Source organism: Desmodus rotundus, chromosome 6 (assembly GCF_022682495.2).
Source record: "Desmodus rotundus isolate HL8 chromosome 6, HLdesRot8A.1, whole genome shotgun sequence".
NCBI classification, from domain to species: Eukaryota; Metazoa; Chordata; class Mammalia; order Chiroptera; family Phyllostomidae; genus Desmodus; species Desmodus rotundus.
The window spans coordinates 129,954,391-129,969,613 of record NC_071392.1 but is presented as its reverse complement, the minus strand read 5'-3'; the positions used below and the strand labels follow the sequence as shown (position 1 = coordinate 129,969,613).

Sequence of the window (15,223 nt, the reverse complement as noted above, 5' to 3'; positions counted from 1 at the left end):
TTTATACTCACTGTATAGATGAGAAAACTAAAGACTTGGGAGGTAAACTGGTTTGTTCAAAGAAACATGGCTAATTGGTATTAGAGCTAGTATTAGAACCCAAGAATGACCTGGAGTTACACTCTCTCCATCATGCTTCTTTTGTCCTAGGTATATAATTGCTTTGCTTTCCTTCTGTTCTCTGGGAGGGCTTTCCTCTGTCATTTTTCTGAGGTGTCCTTGCAAACTAACATCCACTACACAATTTTTTTAAATGTGGGGCGGGATGTTCCCCCTTTTCAAGTGGAATAGAATACCAAAAATTGTTTCATCTTATTTATTTTCTCTCAGGCAATGAGTACTTTATTGCTAAATAGGACATTCTTGCCATAGAGAAGATGAAAAACATAACATTTTCAGTACAGATAATGGGAAACCAATGAAACAAGTTCCATCATTTGGATTGTTATTCAGACATGAAGCTCTTTGTCTAAGTGCTGTTCACTTTCTAGACCTGACTTCACTACTATTTTCTTCAACTCACAAGGGCTTGAAACTACTGGAAATGATACAATTCAATTTCGCTCATTTTCAAAATTCCCTCGGTTTGGGTTTGAGAGCATGAAGTCTGTTTATAGATGGAGATGTGATCAGAAACATGTCAATGGACGTCATAAGGGAAAATGGGTAAATCAATTTAAAAATACCTGAAGATAGTTTTTTTTTTAAGAGTGGTTTCAAAAAAGTCTTTCTGAGGTATACCCAACTCAAAATCTAACTTTGCTCACAGAAACATTATCGTAGGAAAATTCAGTAGTTGATAGACATGCCTATTTTAGCCATTTATTTATGTCATCATTAAGGAACATTGATAGTGTCCTTCAGTAAATGAATAACATTTACTTTAGAGCAGTGACTTAAAGAGTGAGAAATTACTTTGCAGATAGATTTTGAACCTTAGCAGGAAATTAATTTAAGAACTCTATCTTTCTGAAATCCATGAAAATGTGATCAAGATTGAATCAACACAGCTTGCACTTTTATTTTTCTTACTTGGAGATTGAGGTTCTTTCCTTTGGTTTACAGCCAACTTTGTCTTTCTCATGACTTTTGTAGTCTCTTACAATTAAATAAAATAAAGTACCAAACTCAGATTCTCTTCTTGCTATGTCAGACAGAGGCTGTTTCCCAGTAACTTTGTCTAGCAGCTTCCAGAACCAGGTCTGGCTCTGAGATATTGCCTTGTTGGACTTGAGGCCTTGAGAGCTTGATTCTCATCCATTCTGAGTCAAATGAGACCCCCTGATTTAAAGAACAGCATCTTGCCCAAACACAGTAGTGTCCAGTTGAGATAAAATTTATGCAACTATTTTGATTTCATGACCTCATGTGTGCACCATGAATTCCAATAGTCATTGAGGAAAAGTAGATTAAACAGAGAAAAACTGAAGAAACATATTTTATTGATATCTCTAAGTGCTTCTAGTAAGAAATAATTATAGAGATGGCCAAGTTACTTTGGTAAAATGTGAATGAGGAAGGGCATATTGAGTAGATTAGTTTTTGCTTGACTTCTGATGTTCTTCCTACAGTATTTGTCACTCCTCTGTCTCCTTTGGTGGTCCCTAGTCATCTTCCAGACTTCTAAATGTTAGAATACCCTAGGACTCAGTTTCACACAGGCTTGTTTTCTCTATTTACACTAATTTCTTAGATGATTTCAATTAGCCTCATGACACTGAATGCTATCAATATGTGAGTGATTCCAAGAGTGTATCCTAGATCCTGAAGTTCATTTGCTCATTTTACCTCTCCACTTAGATACTCAATGCAAATCTCAAATGTTAATATACTTAAAATTAAACTCTTGATTTCCTACTCACTCCTCATTAACTTGCCTCTCCCCTTATTTGGCCCATCTACATAAATTCTAGCTCCATGCTGTAGTAACTTAGACCAACAAATTTAGGGGTCACCTTTGCCCTTTCTATTTCTCTCTCATTCCTTATCTAATCCATCTGCCAGTGAATCAGCAAATTTGAAGGCTCTATGTTCACAATATATTCCCAAGTCTGACTTGTGTCTCACCACTTCCACCAACTTCTACCCTGGCCTAAGCCTTCATCTTTTGGAATGTTGCAGCTGCCTTGCACTGACCTCCCTGGTTTCTAGTTGTGTCTCCACACCTATCCCATAGTCTATTTTTCACCCTGAAGCAGAGAAATCCTATCTCATTCAGAATTAATCTACAGTCCTTACTCTGACTTATAATGTCCTCCTTGGTTTTACTCTCTTACCCCTCTCTGACCTCATTTCTCTCCCTGTCCTTCCCAGCTCACATCTCTCCAGCCTTACTGGCATTATTGCACTTCCCATAACACATCAAGTGTACCCTGGACACCAGGTCTTGACCCTTGCTGGTTCCTCTGCTAGATAGCCATAGAGATACCTTCCTTAACTCCTTCAGGTCTATATTTAAATGTCATCTTATCAGAGTAACTAAACCTGGGTACTTTTTGTAAAATAGAAACTCCTCTCTACTGGCACTCAGTCTTCCTCACACTTTGCTCTAGTCATCCTCATAACATTTTCACCATTAGTTTTTTAATTGCTTTATTCATCTGGTTTTGTCTCTGTCTTTTATCTCCACTAATATATAAGCTTCATAGGATGAGGGCATTTTTTTTTTATTTCCTGGTGTGTCCTAGTACCTAGAACAGTACTTAACATGTAGTTGAAATCAATAAATACTGAATGACTATATGGTTTGCTAGTAAGCAACTAGATAATGGAGTTACAAAAGAGTGGACAAAAGTAGGTTTGAATGGAAATAATACAAATAAATAACAATACAAGTTGTGTTTTGCATATCCATACATGTAAACCTACTACTTTGCCAACCCCTGTATTATGAGTTTAATAAGCACACACAAAATGTTCACTTTTAGAAGATATAATAGAGGATGTTTAGATATTTAAAGATATTTGCTTTTGTATCTTGGGGAAGATTGGGAACGAAACCAGGTAAGGAGAAAATTGACATACAAACATTAAGATTTTAGGAAGTCTCAAGAGTCTGCTAGTTTATGATTTGAGAGTGTTTATCTTGTGATTATAAAAATGGTACAGAACCACTTTCTTCTCTCCTATTGCTTTTTTCTGTACTAGTGGGGCAAGAGATAGTCAGGAAGGAGGAAACTCCAGAGGTGCCCCAGGGCTAAGATAAAGGACATCCATACAGGACACTGTTCTAAGACCGGTTGTTCCCACTTTCTGGAAAAGTGCTGAATCATGGTGACTCATGAATGCACCTGCACAGAAGACGCTGCATGACCTCTGCTTCATTATAATAACATTACAATAAATTAACATTGTGCAACTTCCTTCTCTCATGGCCAATCAAGAAAAATCATGGAGACCACATGCACAGTAGCTTTAAAATAATACAATTACTTGTACATACACAATAAAAGCCTGCCAAAACTAGCAAGGAAATAACTGTCCTATAAGGATAGAATCCCTCCAGTCCCTGAGGTCAATCTCTGCTTGGAGTTGGCCTGCTCCCATGTTCTGTGGGGCGTACTACCACTTAATAAATCTGCTCTCTCTCTTTCTGCTATAAACTCTGTGTGTTTGGTTCAATTCTTTGTCTGTGATCACCAAGAACCTGGTTACCTGTGCCCACCTGTGACACTGGGACTTGTTAGAATTCTCCAAAAGGAAGTTAAAGCTCCTAAGAGATCTCTGGACTTGCTAAAATGGTGTCTCCAAGAATATTCCCTTTCTCTTTTAGTTAGCATGGCAGCATGAACAGTAGTAATCATTTAAAAATGCGCTCATGACATCTAGAAAAAGCCAGGCTGACTCATTAGCAGCTTTCCCTGTGCCTTTCTGAATCCATAGTAAATAATTCTTCCCTGTTCCCCACAAATAGTTAATTATAGCACTAGCAGCAGCTCTTTGAGGCAGGAAGCCAGGCACATCTGCATCCTCATTGGAGATACTGAAAGTCACTCCCTCCTGCATAATAAAACCAGCAGATTAGAGCAGATTAGCTTTTCCCACAGGCTGGAGTATTACTGAAGACACCTGGCCCCTGCTCTCTCCTGCAGCACATTTCTCTTTCTTGCAGTGCTGTCAAGTCACTCTCAAAATGTGTAATACCCCATGGAAAGTTTACACCTGCTGAGTCTACCTCTTCATGAGGTATCTAGAAAATGAATCTCATCACCAGCTGAGAAGCTAAGTCAGAATCTGCTCCACATGGGTCTCTTGGCTTCACAATTAGAACTCAAAGCACAGTCAGGTTTTTGTGTTTACAAATTTATGTTTCCTTCTGATCTGAATGCAATCCCTGGAGGAGGGGAGTAGGGGGAAGCTGCTTGCCTAGAGGGAGTTGCTGACCCTGGAAGGCATGCAAACTCAAGGCTCAGGGAAGAATTCAGACCCCCATGGTCTTTAGACCTGGTGTTATTTTCACATCACAGGGTAAAAGGGACCTTGCAAATGTAATTAATGTCAACTATCTGCTGACTTTAAGAGAAGGAGATTATGCTAGGTTATCTGGTGGGCTCAGTGAAGTCACGTGAACCCTTAAGCAGAAAAGGAAGCAGAGAAATCTATGGCGCAGGAAGGATTTGAAGGAGCCACAGAAGATAGCACTGTTCTCAATCATGTGTGAAAATAGCATTCTTCAATATCTTTTTACATGCAACCCCCTATCTTGGAGTCTTTTTCTAGGAAATTCAAGCTACCCTTTATTTGCTTTCCTCACTCCCCTTTCTCATTTCACTCTTTCTCTTGTTTTTCCTAGGACTGACCTCCTAAATAAATGATCGTCTTCCAAGTCCTTGTCTCAGGGTTTGCTTCTTCCAGAAACCAAAACTAAAACCACAATGTTCAACACACATTCACATTCTTAGAATTGTTATTGAACAAAAGTGGGAGGAACCCCTGGAACGATCCTTTCTGTTCTCTTTCTTCTCAGTGGTCTGGTTACTGCAGAAATGTCATGAGCACAATCATTGAAGGACTGCATCCTTGCTTTCTCCTCACTCATGTGCTGAGGGTCACTACCTGGCTGTCTGGGAATGCAGGGTTGTGAGTCCAAATACCTTCCTAATGTATTTCATGGTGTGTGTCATCATTTGCATTTATACTTAATTGTTTGTAAATTATCTTTCCTCTTGGAGCCTGAACACAGAGCACATTCTAAAAGTGTGTGTTTACTGCTTACAGATTCTTGAGATGAGGAAATAAGGTGGAAAGGGACAGGGAGGGAAAACCAGAGGAAAGGAGGAAAGTGCCTAATTTTGCTATATACTCCTTTTGGAGTTATTTGACCATTTAAGTTAGTTCCCATTTTTATATATATAGAAAAATGAGCTGTTTATAGAATAGGAAATGTCCAGGTCACTGAAGGAATCTCTTGGTTCAGGTTATATTGAGACAACTATTGGGAGGTAGGTGGGGGAAAGGACAACATTGAGTGTGAAGCTGGAACTTACCCACTTTCTACAAATTAACATTTTTATTTAAATATTTTTCCTATACTTCTATCTATCCTTCTGTCTTTACTATCTAGCTTCAATATAACTTTACTTCCGTTCCACACATCCCTGGTTTGCTTATTTTTCTTTTGGAATGGACAAGGCAGAGGTGAACATGAACACCTGTTAGCCGAAGGGGGGTTCTCTCTTAGGAACTCTGGCTAATCATAGTTCAGTATCTCAAAACCTCAAACTTCACCATTTTAGAGTTAATAAATATTAAGACAAAAAACCTATTCTTCGCTATAAATTCTTATAAAAAGGTACTAAAACTTTCTAATTATTATTTTTTTAAAGATTTTATTTTTGAGAGAGGGGAAGGGAGGGAGAAAGAGGAGAGAAACATCAATGTGTGGTTGCCTCTTGTGTGGCCCCTACTGGGGACTTGGCCTGCAACCCAGGCATGTGCCCTAGGCTGGGAATCAAGCCGGTGACCCTTTAATTCGCAGGCTGACACTGAACCACTGAGCCACACCAGCCACGGCTCTAATTTCTATTTTCACCCAACCAACAAACTGAGAGGTTACCATGTGTTCACTGTGATGGTAAAGAGAAGACACCCCAAATTCTATTAGTTACCCATTAGAAGAAGGCTTGGTCAACACCCCCCACCAAAAGAAAAGTGGAGGAAGAAATTTTTCTCTATGATATTTTCTATTTGAAAGTAGATTTTATAGGGAGAACCAAGATGGCAGCGTAGGTAGATACACTGCGCCTCCTCGCACAACCCGAACTGACAGAAAATTGAACAGCAAGGAAGTCCAACACCAAGGAAATAAAAAACAAACATTCATCCAGACCGGTAGGAGGGGCGGAGACGGGCACCGGGGTGGAGAGGACTTGCGTGGCTGTGGCGGGACCAAGACTGGTGGAGTGTGAGACGAACGGCGCAGGCAGTCCGAGCACTAGCAGACCCTGCAGCCCCACATACGCACAGATAAACTGAGAGGGCTGGACTCAGAGTGGTGGAGAGTGGGGCAGGCAGAGCAGTGGGTAGCACCCCGAGGCCCCACATTCGCGCATAGATAGGCCGGACGAACTGCGGGGAGCCAGGCAGACCGTGCAACGCAGGGCTCCAGTGCAGGGAAATAAAGCCTCAAACTTCTGATTGAAAATGCCCGTGGGGGTTGGGGCAGCAGCAGGAGAGACTCCCAGCCTCAGGGGAGAGGTCGTTGGAGAGACCCACAAGGGCCTAGAGTGTGCACAGGCCCACCCACTCGGGAACAAGCACCAGAGGGGCCCAGTTTGATTGTGGGTAGCGAAAGGGAGTGACTGAAATCCTCTGGAGAGTGGAGCGGGCGCCATTGCTCCCTCTCAGCCCCTCCCCCACATACAGCATCACAGCACAGTGACCAGTGTTACCCTGCCCAGGTGAACACCTAAGGCTCCGCCCCTTAAAGTAACAGATGTGCCAAGACAAAAAAAAAAAAAAAAAAAAATGGCCCAAATGACAGAACACTTCAAAGCTCCAGAAAAAATACAACTAAGCGAGGAAGAAATAGCCAACCTATCGGATGCACAATTCAAAACACTGGTTATTAAGACGCTCACAGAATTGGTTGAATTTGTTCAAAAAGTAGATGAAAAAATGAAGCCTATGCTAAGAGAAACAAAGGAAAATGTACAGGGAACCAATAGTGATGAGAAGGAAACTGGGACTCAAATCAATGGTGTGGACCAGAAGGAAGAAAGAAACATCCAACCAGAAAAGAATGAAGAAACAAGAATTCGGAAATGAGGAGAGGCTTAGGAACCTCCAGGCCATCTTGAAATGTTCCAACATCCGAATTATAGGGGTGCCAGAAAGAGAAGAGGAAGAACAAACAATTGAAAACTTATTTGAACAAATAATGAAGGAGAACTTCCCTCATCTGGCAAAGGAAATAGACTTCCGGGAAGTCCAGGAAACTCAGAGAGTCCCAAAGAAGCTGGACCCAAGGAGGAACACACCAAGGCACATCATAATTACATTACCCAAGATTAAACTCAAGGACCTACATCCAAGATTACTGTATCCAGCAAAGCTATCATTTAGAATGGAAGGGAAGATAAAGTGCTTCTCAGATAAGGTCAAGTTAAAGAAGTTCATCATCACCAAGCCCTTATTATATGCAATGTTAAAGGGAGTTACCTAAGAAAAAGAAGATAAAAAATAGGAACAGTAAAAATGACAGCAAACTCACAGTTATTAATGATGACACCTAAAACAAAAACAAGAGCAAACTAGGCAAACAACTAGAACAAGAACAGAACCATAGAGATGGAGATCACATGGAGGGTTGTCAATAGGGGAGTGGGAGGGGGAGGGGGGAAAGGTACAGAGAATAAGTAGCATAGATGATAGGTGGAAAATAGACAGGGGGAGGGTAAGAATAGCGTAGGAAATGTAGAAGCCAAGAACTTATAAGTATGACCCATGGACATGAACTATAGGGGGGGAATGTGGGAGGGAGGGAGTGGGCAGGATGGAGTGGAGTGGGTGGGGAATGGGACAGCTGTAATAGCATAATCAATAAATATATTTTAAAAAAAGGAAAAAAATAAGTAATAACCAAAAAAAGAAAGTAGATTTTACAAAAGATAATGGTGCTTTTTCTTATCTTTTCTAATTTTTAGTCAAAGTGATCAAATGGTTATCTATATAAATCAAAAGAAAGACAATATATGCAAGTAACATGTCATTATTGTAAAAATACTATGACTGATATTAGGTATTTGAGAAGGATTGGAAGTTAAGAGTTTAGCAATTGTGAGAAAATTTTCTGTAACTTGTGGAGGAAGAAGGTAAATAATTTCGTTGCTTGCAATGAACTGCTGAAGTTCCAGCATTATTTTCAGAAAGATTTGTGTGGATTGTAAATAAATTGCTGTTTTGTTCTGATCATCTCATGGGCTCCTTCAAATCATATTTTCCCTGTCATCTTTGCTTAATGTTTCTTATCTAAGTCTATGTACCATTGTACAAAATGTCCACCAATCATGGCTTAGTTACCCATCTAAGTTAGACCTAGAAACATTGTGTCATGTCAGAAAAAGGCCCAAAGTAATTTTAAGCTATCCCCAGCTCTATGAGCCACCTGAGTTTCAACGATGATAATAAATTCATTTTGAAAAACAATATCAATTATATTAAGTCCCACAAAGAAAGAAAGCCTAGTTCGTATATTATTTAGACATTTACTTTAAAAATCACACCAGTTATATCTAGTTAATTTTAAAGAATAGGCAATATTCTCTTTTGTTCTGGTGATATTGTTCTATCAGATTTTTGAAGGACTATCCGGGGAAACTAACCATTGTGCATATTTTTAAATTACTTTATTGTTGTTCAATTACAATTGTCTGCATTTTCTCCCCACCCCTTGCCCCCACCCCAGCCAAACCCACCTCCCTCCCTTGCTTCCACCCTCCCTCTTGGTTTTGTCTATGTGTCCTTTATAGTAGTTCCTGAAAACCCTTCTTTCCACTGTCACCTCCCCCTTCCCCTCTGGCTATTGTTAGATTGTTCTTAACTTCAATGTCTCTGGTTATATTTTGTTTGCTTTTTTCTTTTGTTGATTATGTTCCAGTTAAAGGTGAGATCATATGGTATTTGTCCCTCACCGCCTGGCTTATTTCACTTAGCATAATGCTCTCCAGTGCAATCCATGCTCTCACAAAGGGTAGGAGCTCCTTCTTTCTCTCTGCTGTGTGGAATTCCATTGTGTAAATGTACCATAGTATTTTGATCCACTCATTTGCTGTTGTGGATTTTTTGAATACCCTAAAACTTCACAAATAGGCTCAGGATAGACCCTTGAAAAACAAAAAAACAGATCATATAATCCATGTGACTGCCTTCTATGGTCAATAGATATAACATACATTTGGATAAGAAAGAAGCTCTCATATATAGAATGAAAAGGAAAATATCAATTCTTTGAGATTTGAATGGAAAAGTTTTTAATGGACTGATAGGAGTTTCTGATTTGTAAAATTAAAAGAGGTTTAACAATGCTTTTAAGGGATAATTATATGATCTAGTGAAAGTTTACAAAAACAAATGCATGGTTATAATTCTTGAATTAAATATAACTGCACTCAACAAATTAAATTCAGGTTATTTTTTTGTTAAATTATTGGACTTCAATGTGAGTAGTGTATGTTGCTATTGAAGAATGTGAATTTTTATGCTTTTGAATGTATTTCATTTCAATACTATGCCATCAGGTGCACAAATATAGTTCGACAGAAATGTGAACAAATGTCATATTAAACATATTTGTTTTCCATTTCTTTTAAAGTACTTGCAGAATTTTGGTGGTGTGATATGTAGACCATGGAGCACAGTTAGGTTTTGGTGTCATGATTTGTTGACACCGCTGTTAGCCAAAGTTTAACAAATCTCACAGAGGTTTTAGGCAGAGGATATTGATTCTTGACCTTCATCCCGAGAAAGCATTTTTAATTTTATTATTTCATTCCAACTTTGGATGTATTTGTTACATCTTCAAATAATTTTAGCCACCAAAACTTTCCAAAGATATTGTTCTTGTTTCAGTGGCTATATTAGGACTGTGACTATGATTGGGAATATAGTGTTCTAGACTTTGGAAATTAAAAACTGGTTCTTATGGGATTCGTAGTGGCAAGATTTAGAAATAATGAAACAGTAATTGGTTTTCTTTACCCATAGTTAAGAATGTACTGAAGGAAGAGCTCGAGGGAAAGCTATACTTCTGTTTCCTAGTGAATACACATTTTACAATAGGGATAAAAATATAAGGCAAGAGAAACAATACTATTCCATGAATTAAAATCCTGAGGAAAAATTATTAATCTACTATGTACTCAGAATTGCATTATACAAACATATCCAGAAATAAACAAGACATAAATTTTTGCTTTTTAGCATCTAAATGTTGCTAATTAACATTCTGCTAATCCTTTTGGCAGAAATGGAAAAGCAAATGAACACCTTTAAAATAGCCTACATCAGAATCTATTTTTTCTATTGCTTGGTGTACTGATGAACAAATATAGATATATTGAAAGTAGCACTTTATTGGCCTGGACCAAAAGCACATATAATTTTTAAAAGTCTTTCTCCTGTTTTCCTTAGACATAAAAATTAGTTGCTAAATGAGAGACAAACATCCTTGAAATTTTTATTCTGAAGTTAGAGCAAAACCAAAAGCAAACTTGGTTCTCTATTTTCTTATTCTTTATTTCTTGGATTGGTAGCAGACATTGGTGGTTAATTTGGCTAAAAAGCTACCTATGTGGATTCAGCCCTGGGAGCTGGTAACAGCTCAGTTCTCCTGCTCCATGTGCATGGTTTCTTGGACTTTGCACTCTTCTTCACAACTTGGAGACAGTCAGTGAAAGAGGCCAAGAAGCAATGCAGAGACAGGAGGAAAAAGGAACCTGGTGCTGGAAACATGTTTAAAGTCTGTAAGTCTAGAAGACAACACATTTCAGAGAATGATAGAACAACTTGCTTTTAAGATCTTGATTTATGAGATGTAATTTGCAACATCTATGCAAGAAACAAAAGCCTGGATCATAATCTTTTCTGGCTATCTGGTCCTTCCCCTTTTCTCTCTACACTTCTACTTACTTTTCTTTTTGCAAACTATTTGAATGTACTTGAGAATCCCAAATTTGAGATATACTAATGCTCGACCTATTTGCCCATTTATCCTCACATTGATACTCTTGTACTGTTCAGAGTTAATGTTTTTTGTCTATCAATAGTCACCCCTGTGTTTTGCTATCAGTGGATACCAGAATCAGATGACCACAAGAATATTATGCAGGAAAAACTCAGGCCTTAATTTAATTTAAAACATGGCAGTCAACAATAGAAATGTTTTTGTTTTGCTTTTTACAAAAAAATTATGAGATTTTATGTTGTATTTTTTTCTTAGACTAACTTTTTTTGCAACAGCCTTGGCCTTTAACCTTAATGATAAGACAGAGAAAAACGATACAGATTTATGATCTTCAGTTTCCCTGCTATCTTTTGTTGGTAGCCCTACTAGGTAGAGGCAGAGGGCTACCAGGACCCTTATAATGGCAAAGAAGGGAGAATGGACACCCCCTTTGGTTAAAGTTGATAATATTTTGAGGAGAAAGACAAACAATTAGAATCACCGATGCATGATCTCATTTCTTACTATTCAACCTATCTTATTTTCCTCTCTTTTGGAAATATCACTCTACACTTCAAGAATCAGTATATCAGAAAACAGTTCAAGTAAGTACAGGAACAAGAAAACCTTAGCCTATCAATCCCAAGAAGTCTCTCTGGACCAAAGAATGACTTCTTAGTTTTGCTGTTCCTCCGTTCTCTTTCCCAGCTCGAGCCTTTCAAGAATCTTCTGCTCCATTTTTCTTTTATATCTTTCTCTCTGAGTGATATTGGGGCAACATCTTTAATCATGAAAGAAGGCAAACCAAAGGGGCTTAAAATATATAATTAAAAGCAAAACAATCAGCCATAAAGGGTAAGATCAAGATGAAGTGTAGGGAAAACCAGTTTCACAGTGTACCAGAGTGATCTTTATCTACTGTTGCCCACCCTGGATCCACAGATGAGAAAGGCAGGATCCCTGTCCATGAGCTCCCCAAGGGCATCCATGAGCCCTGAAATGGAACAGTCAGAGCTAAGGTTTCTATAACACAGAAAAGAGAGCTTCTTCCTTAGAGAATGGTTCCAGCTTTTACAACAGACCCTTTGAGAATGCTTGGCGTTGACTAGCAGCACAGGCAGCTTGGATATTACCCTGAAAGCAAAGATAAAGTGGATTCTTAGAGTAGAATTCCACTACAGGGAATGTGGGATTCCCTGGGTTGAGGACTTAAAGAAAAAATGCCTGTGACTTGTCAGTTGGTGATCTGCTTGTAAGCCTGTTTTATCTACATTGCTAATTAAAGCTCAAATTAAAACTAGTCAAAGTTCACAGGAAGAGCCCCACAAGAATGAGTTTACAAATTCCATCAGCTCAAAAGGTGTCTCACGTGTAAATCCCTTACTCAAACATCTGACCCTCTTTACATCCACTTTCCTTCAAGAGTCCTGGTAAAGAGGTTATGCATCTTCAGTGCTTCAATGTACAGAGGGCAACTTGTCTAGATGATTAATTTTCCTCTTAGTGAATTGCATAAGGAAAATCAGAATCTACCCAATTGAAAAAGTAAGTAAATATATAGGATGACAACAAAATTTGAAGAGGAAGCCTTCAGTGATGAACAAAGTTTCCAGTCTGAAGTGATGAACAAAGTTTCCATTCTGAAATTGGGGAGTGAGAATACTGAGAAAGTTGCCATTTTGCAGCTAAGGTAATAAATTTGGTTGCAGGAAAGTTGAGTTTAAGCTGCTATGGGGAAATGAAACCTGGAGTCCAAAAACAAGGTAAATATTGGAGGTAAAAAAATGAGGTTCATGAGCATTAGGAAGACTGTTGAAATATGGTGATAAATAGATGGGGAGAAGAGGAGCTGAGATGCTCTCATAACTGCAACCATGCCTGGATACTGAGAAGTCCACTGCCAATTGTGAGCTGATCACTTGCTGGCCTAATCATTTTCCCATTCATAATATGGGGCATGACAACCTCCTCAGAGCATGTGGATTCACCAGTAGAAACCTTCTATAAAATGACTCTCTAAATCGCTTGTTGTCTTTTAAAGCAATGAGAAGTTCTCACGCTATGGTGTAGGAGAAGACAGCTGATAAAGGGTGGTGTCCTTGTTTATTCCTCTCCAATCTCTATAAAAGGTACATTTATTTTCAATAATACACAAGATAGAGGAGGGGAGAGTCCTTGGTGCCACTCTGCCAATGATCTATTTGGCCCATCTCAATACATTGAATGATTTCAAAATTTCCTGCCTATCCTCTTTTATACTCCCCTAATGAGCCTGCATGTGGTGGCAGAAGTTGAAAGGTAGGTTGCCAGGAAAACTCACCCTAGGGTCTCTCTCCAGCTGCTGTTTGTGGTGTAGGCTGCGTCTTCTCTTGGCCTTTGCAAGACCATTGTGATAAAAGTGGTAGAGGCCTTCAGCAAAGGGGAGCTGTGAAGAGTCAAACAGACATATGACATCATTAGCTTCTGGGGGTGGCTCCAGAACAAGAACACCAAAGCCAGAGCTGCATGTTGACGTTCCATATTATAGAAATGTATATGAGAAAATCACTGACAACTCCATATCAGACTTCATTCTCTATTTCTCTATCACTGTACTTCTTCCCTTTTCTCTACTTTTTATTATACAGTGCCCATTCCCCTTCCTCTCCACTAATACCTTCTATTCTTTCTATTTCTTTAGTTTCTACCCATCTTTCAATTTCCTCTTCTCCTCCATGGAGCCTTGTCTTTGTATTCATATCCACACCAACTTCTCCATTCTCCTCTCTTGGACCCCATATTGGGTTGCTCCAGCATTGTGTTGTGACCTAGTCCTATCTTCAAGCTGGATTGTCTGTCCTATATCTTGGACTGTCTCTGTGACCCCTTAATGCCTCTCATCATGCTGGTCACAGTGTAAGCATATAAATCTAGTTAGTACATGTTAGATGATAGGCCAAGTTTCCCTCTATCTCCCTTTCCTAAAGATCCTTGGAATTAGAAATATGTGTCAGAGCAAGTTGGAGAAGCCACAATAGTGTGAGAGGCCAGGTGATTGGACCAGAGGGTTTGAATAGGAGGAATTTCTCAAAAAGAGAAAATAGAAGCACTCAGAGGCTGTTTAGAGAGTTCTCCACAACAGCCGTGGCCTCTTGCACCCCCACTCCCTCAGCCCTGGACTGTGAACACCAGATAAGCAGCCCTAGCACACACCTGAAGCCCCGAGTGGGTGCGCAACCTGATCAATGGCCTGGCTGCCCGTGGGTGACCATGCCTGAAGCACCGGGTACTGAACACCTCTCACCTAGATCTTGTGCACAGAGCCCTGCAGGGCCTACTCACTCTGTAGGAGGAAGGCAGAATGCCCAGCAGAGGGGAGCTACAGGGCTAGGGGAGACTGCAATCTCCAGAAAGAATTGACTCAGTAGGGGGCTGAACTACCCTGAAGGAGCACTGAGAGCCCCTAGCATCTAGGACAACAAAGAGGAAGAAGGTGGAGTGTGAGTTGCCCCTAATTGGTGCATCTCAAGGACAGCACATCAGGTGAACTAAAAGACTATGGGGGAGCAGAAGGACCCTGAGGAACTGGACTGGAGACTGGACAACAACAAGGAGTGTGGCTCAGGAAGGGAGAAAAGTGAAACCAATCCCTCTACCTACCCCCTCCCTTTTCACAGACAGGAAGACCAGCAAACTGACCTGACCAGTTTAAAGCTAGCAGAAGACATTTTTTTAAATTCCTTCTTCCTTTCTGTCCTTCTTTCTTTTTTTATTCCTTCTTCCTTCCTTCCTTTACTTCCTTCTTCCTTCTTCCTGCCTTCTTTTATTTATTTATTTGAATTTTTGTTAAAATTCCTTCTTCTTTTCTATCCTCCAATCTGTTTTTATTACTTCTTCCTTCCTTCCTACCCTTTTCTATTCCTTTTTCCTTCCTTCGCTTTTTCTTTTTTTTATTCTCCTTTTCCCACAGGTGACACAATAAAACCTGGAGCTCTGAAAAGACCAGAGTTATACCCAAACAGGGGTCATCCTAACAACTGAGACAGTAAGATAAATTTCACTTTGCTACTCCAGAGAACTTGC

The 15,223-nt window shown here is 39.5% G+C and overlaps 1 protein-coding gene across 2 annotated transcripts in view; it reads right to left on the bottom strand.

Moving 5' to 3' along the window:
- The window catches only part of PCSK2 (proprotein convertase subtilisin/kexin type 2), a 294,059-nt gene that overhangs the window by 252,554 nt on the left and 26,282 nt on the right, over nucleotides 1-15,223 (bottom strand). The window contains exon 2 of one of the 2 annotated variants that reach the window (XM_024559813.4): nucleotides 13,482-13,586. The exons of the other annotated variant lie outside the window; for it this stretch is intronic. Within the exon in view, the coding sequence (XP_024415581.2) occupies nucleotides 13,482-13,586 (105 nt within the window). The remainder of the gene's footprint in view (nucleotides 1-13,481; nucleotides 13,587-15,223) is intronic. 2 annotated transcript variants of the gene reach the window in all.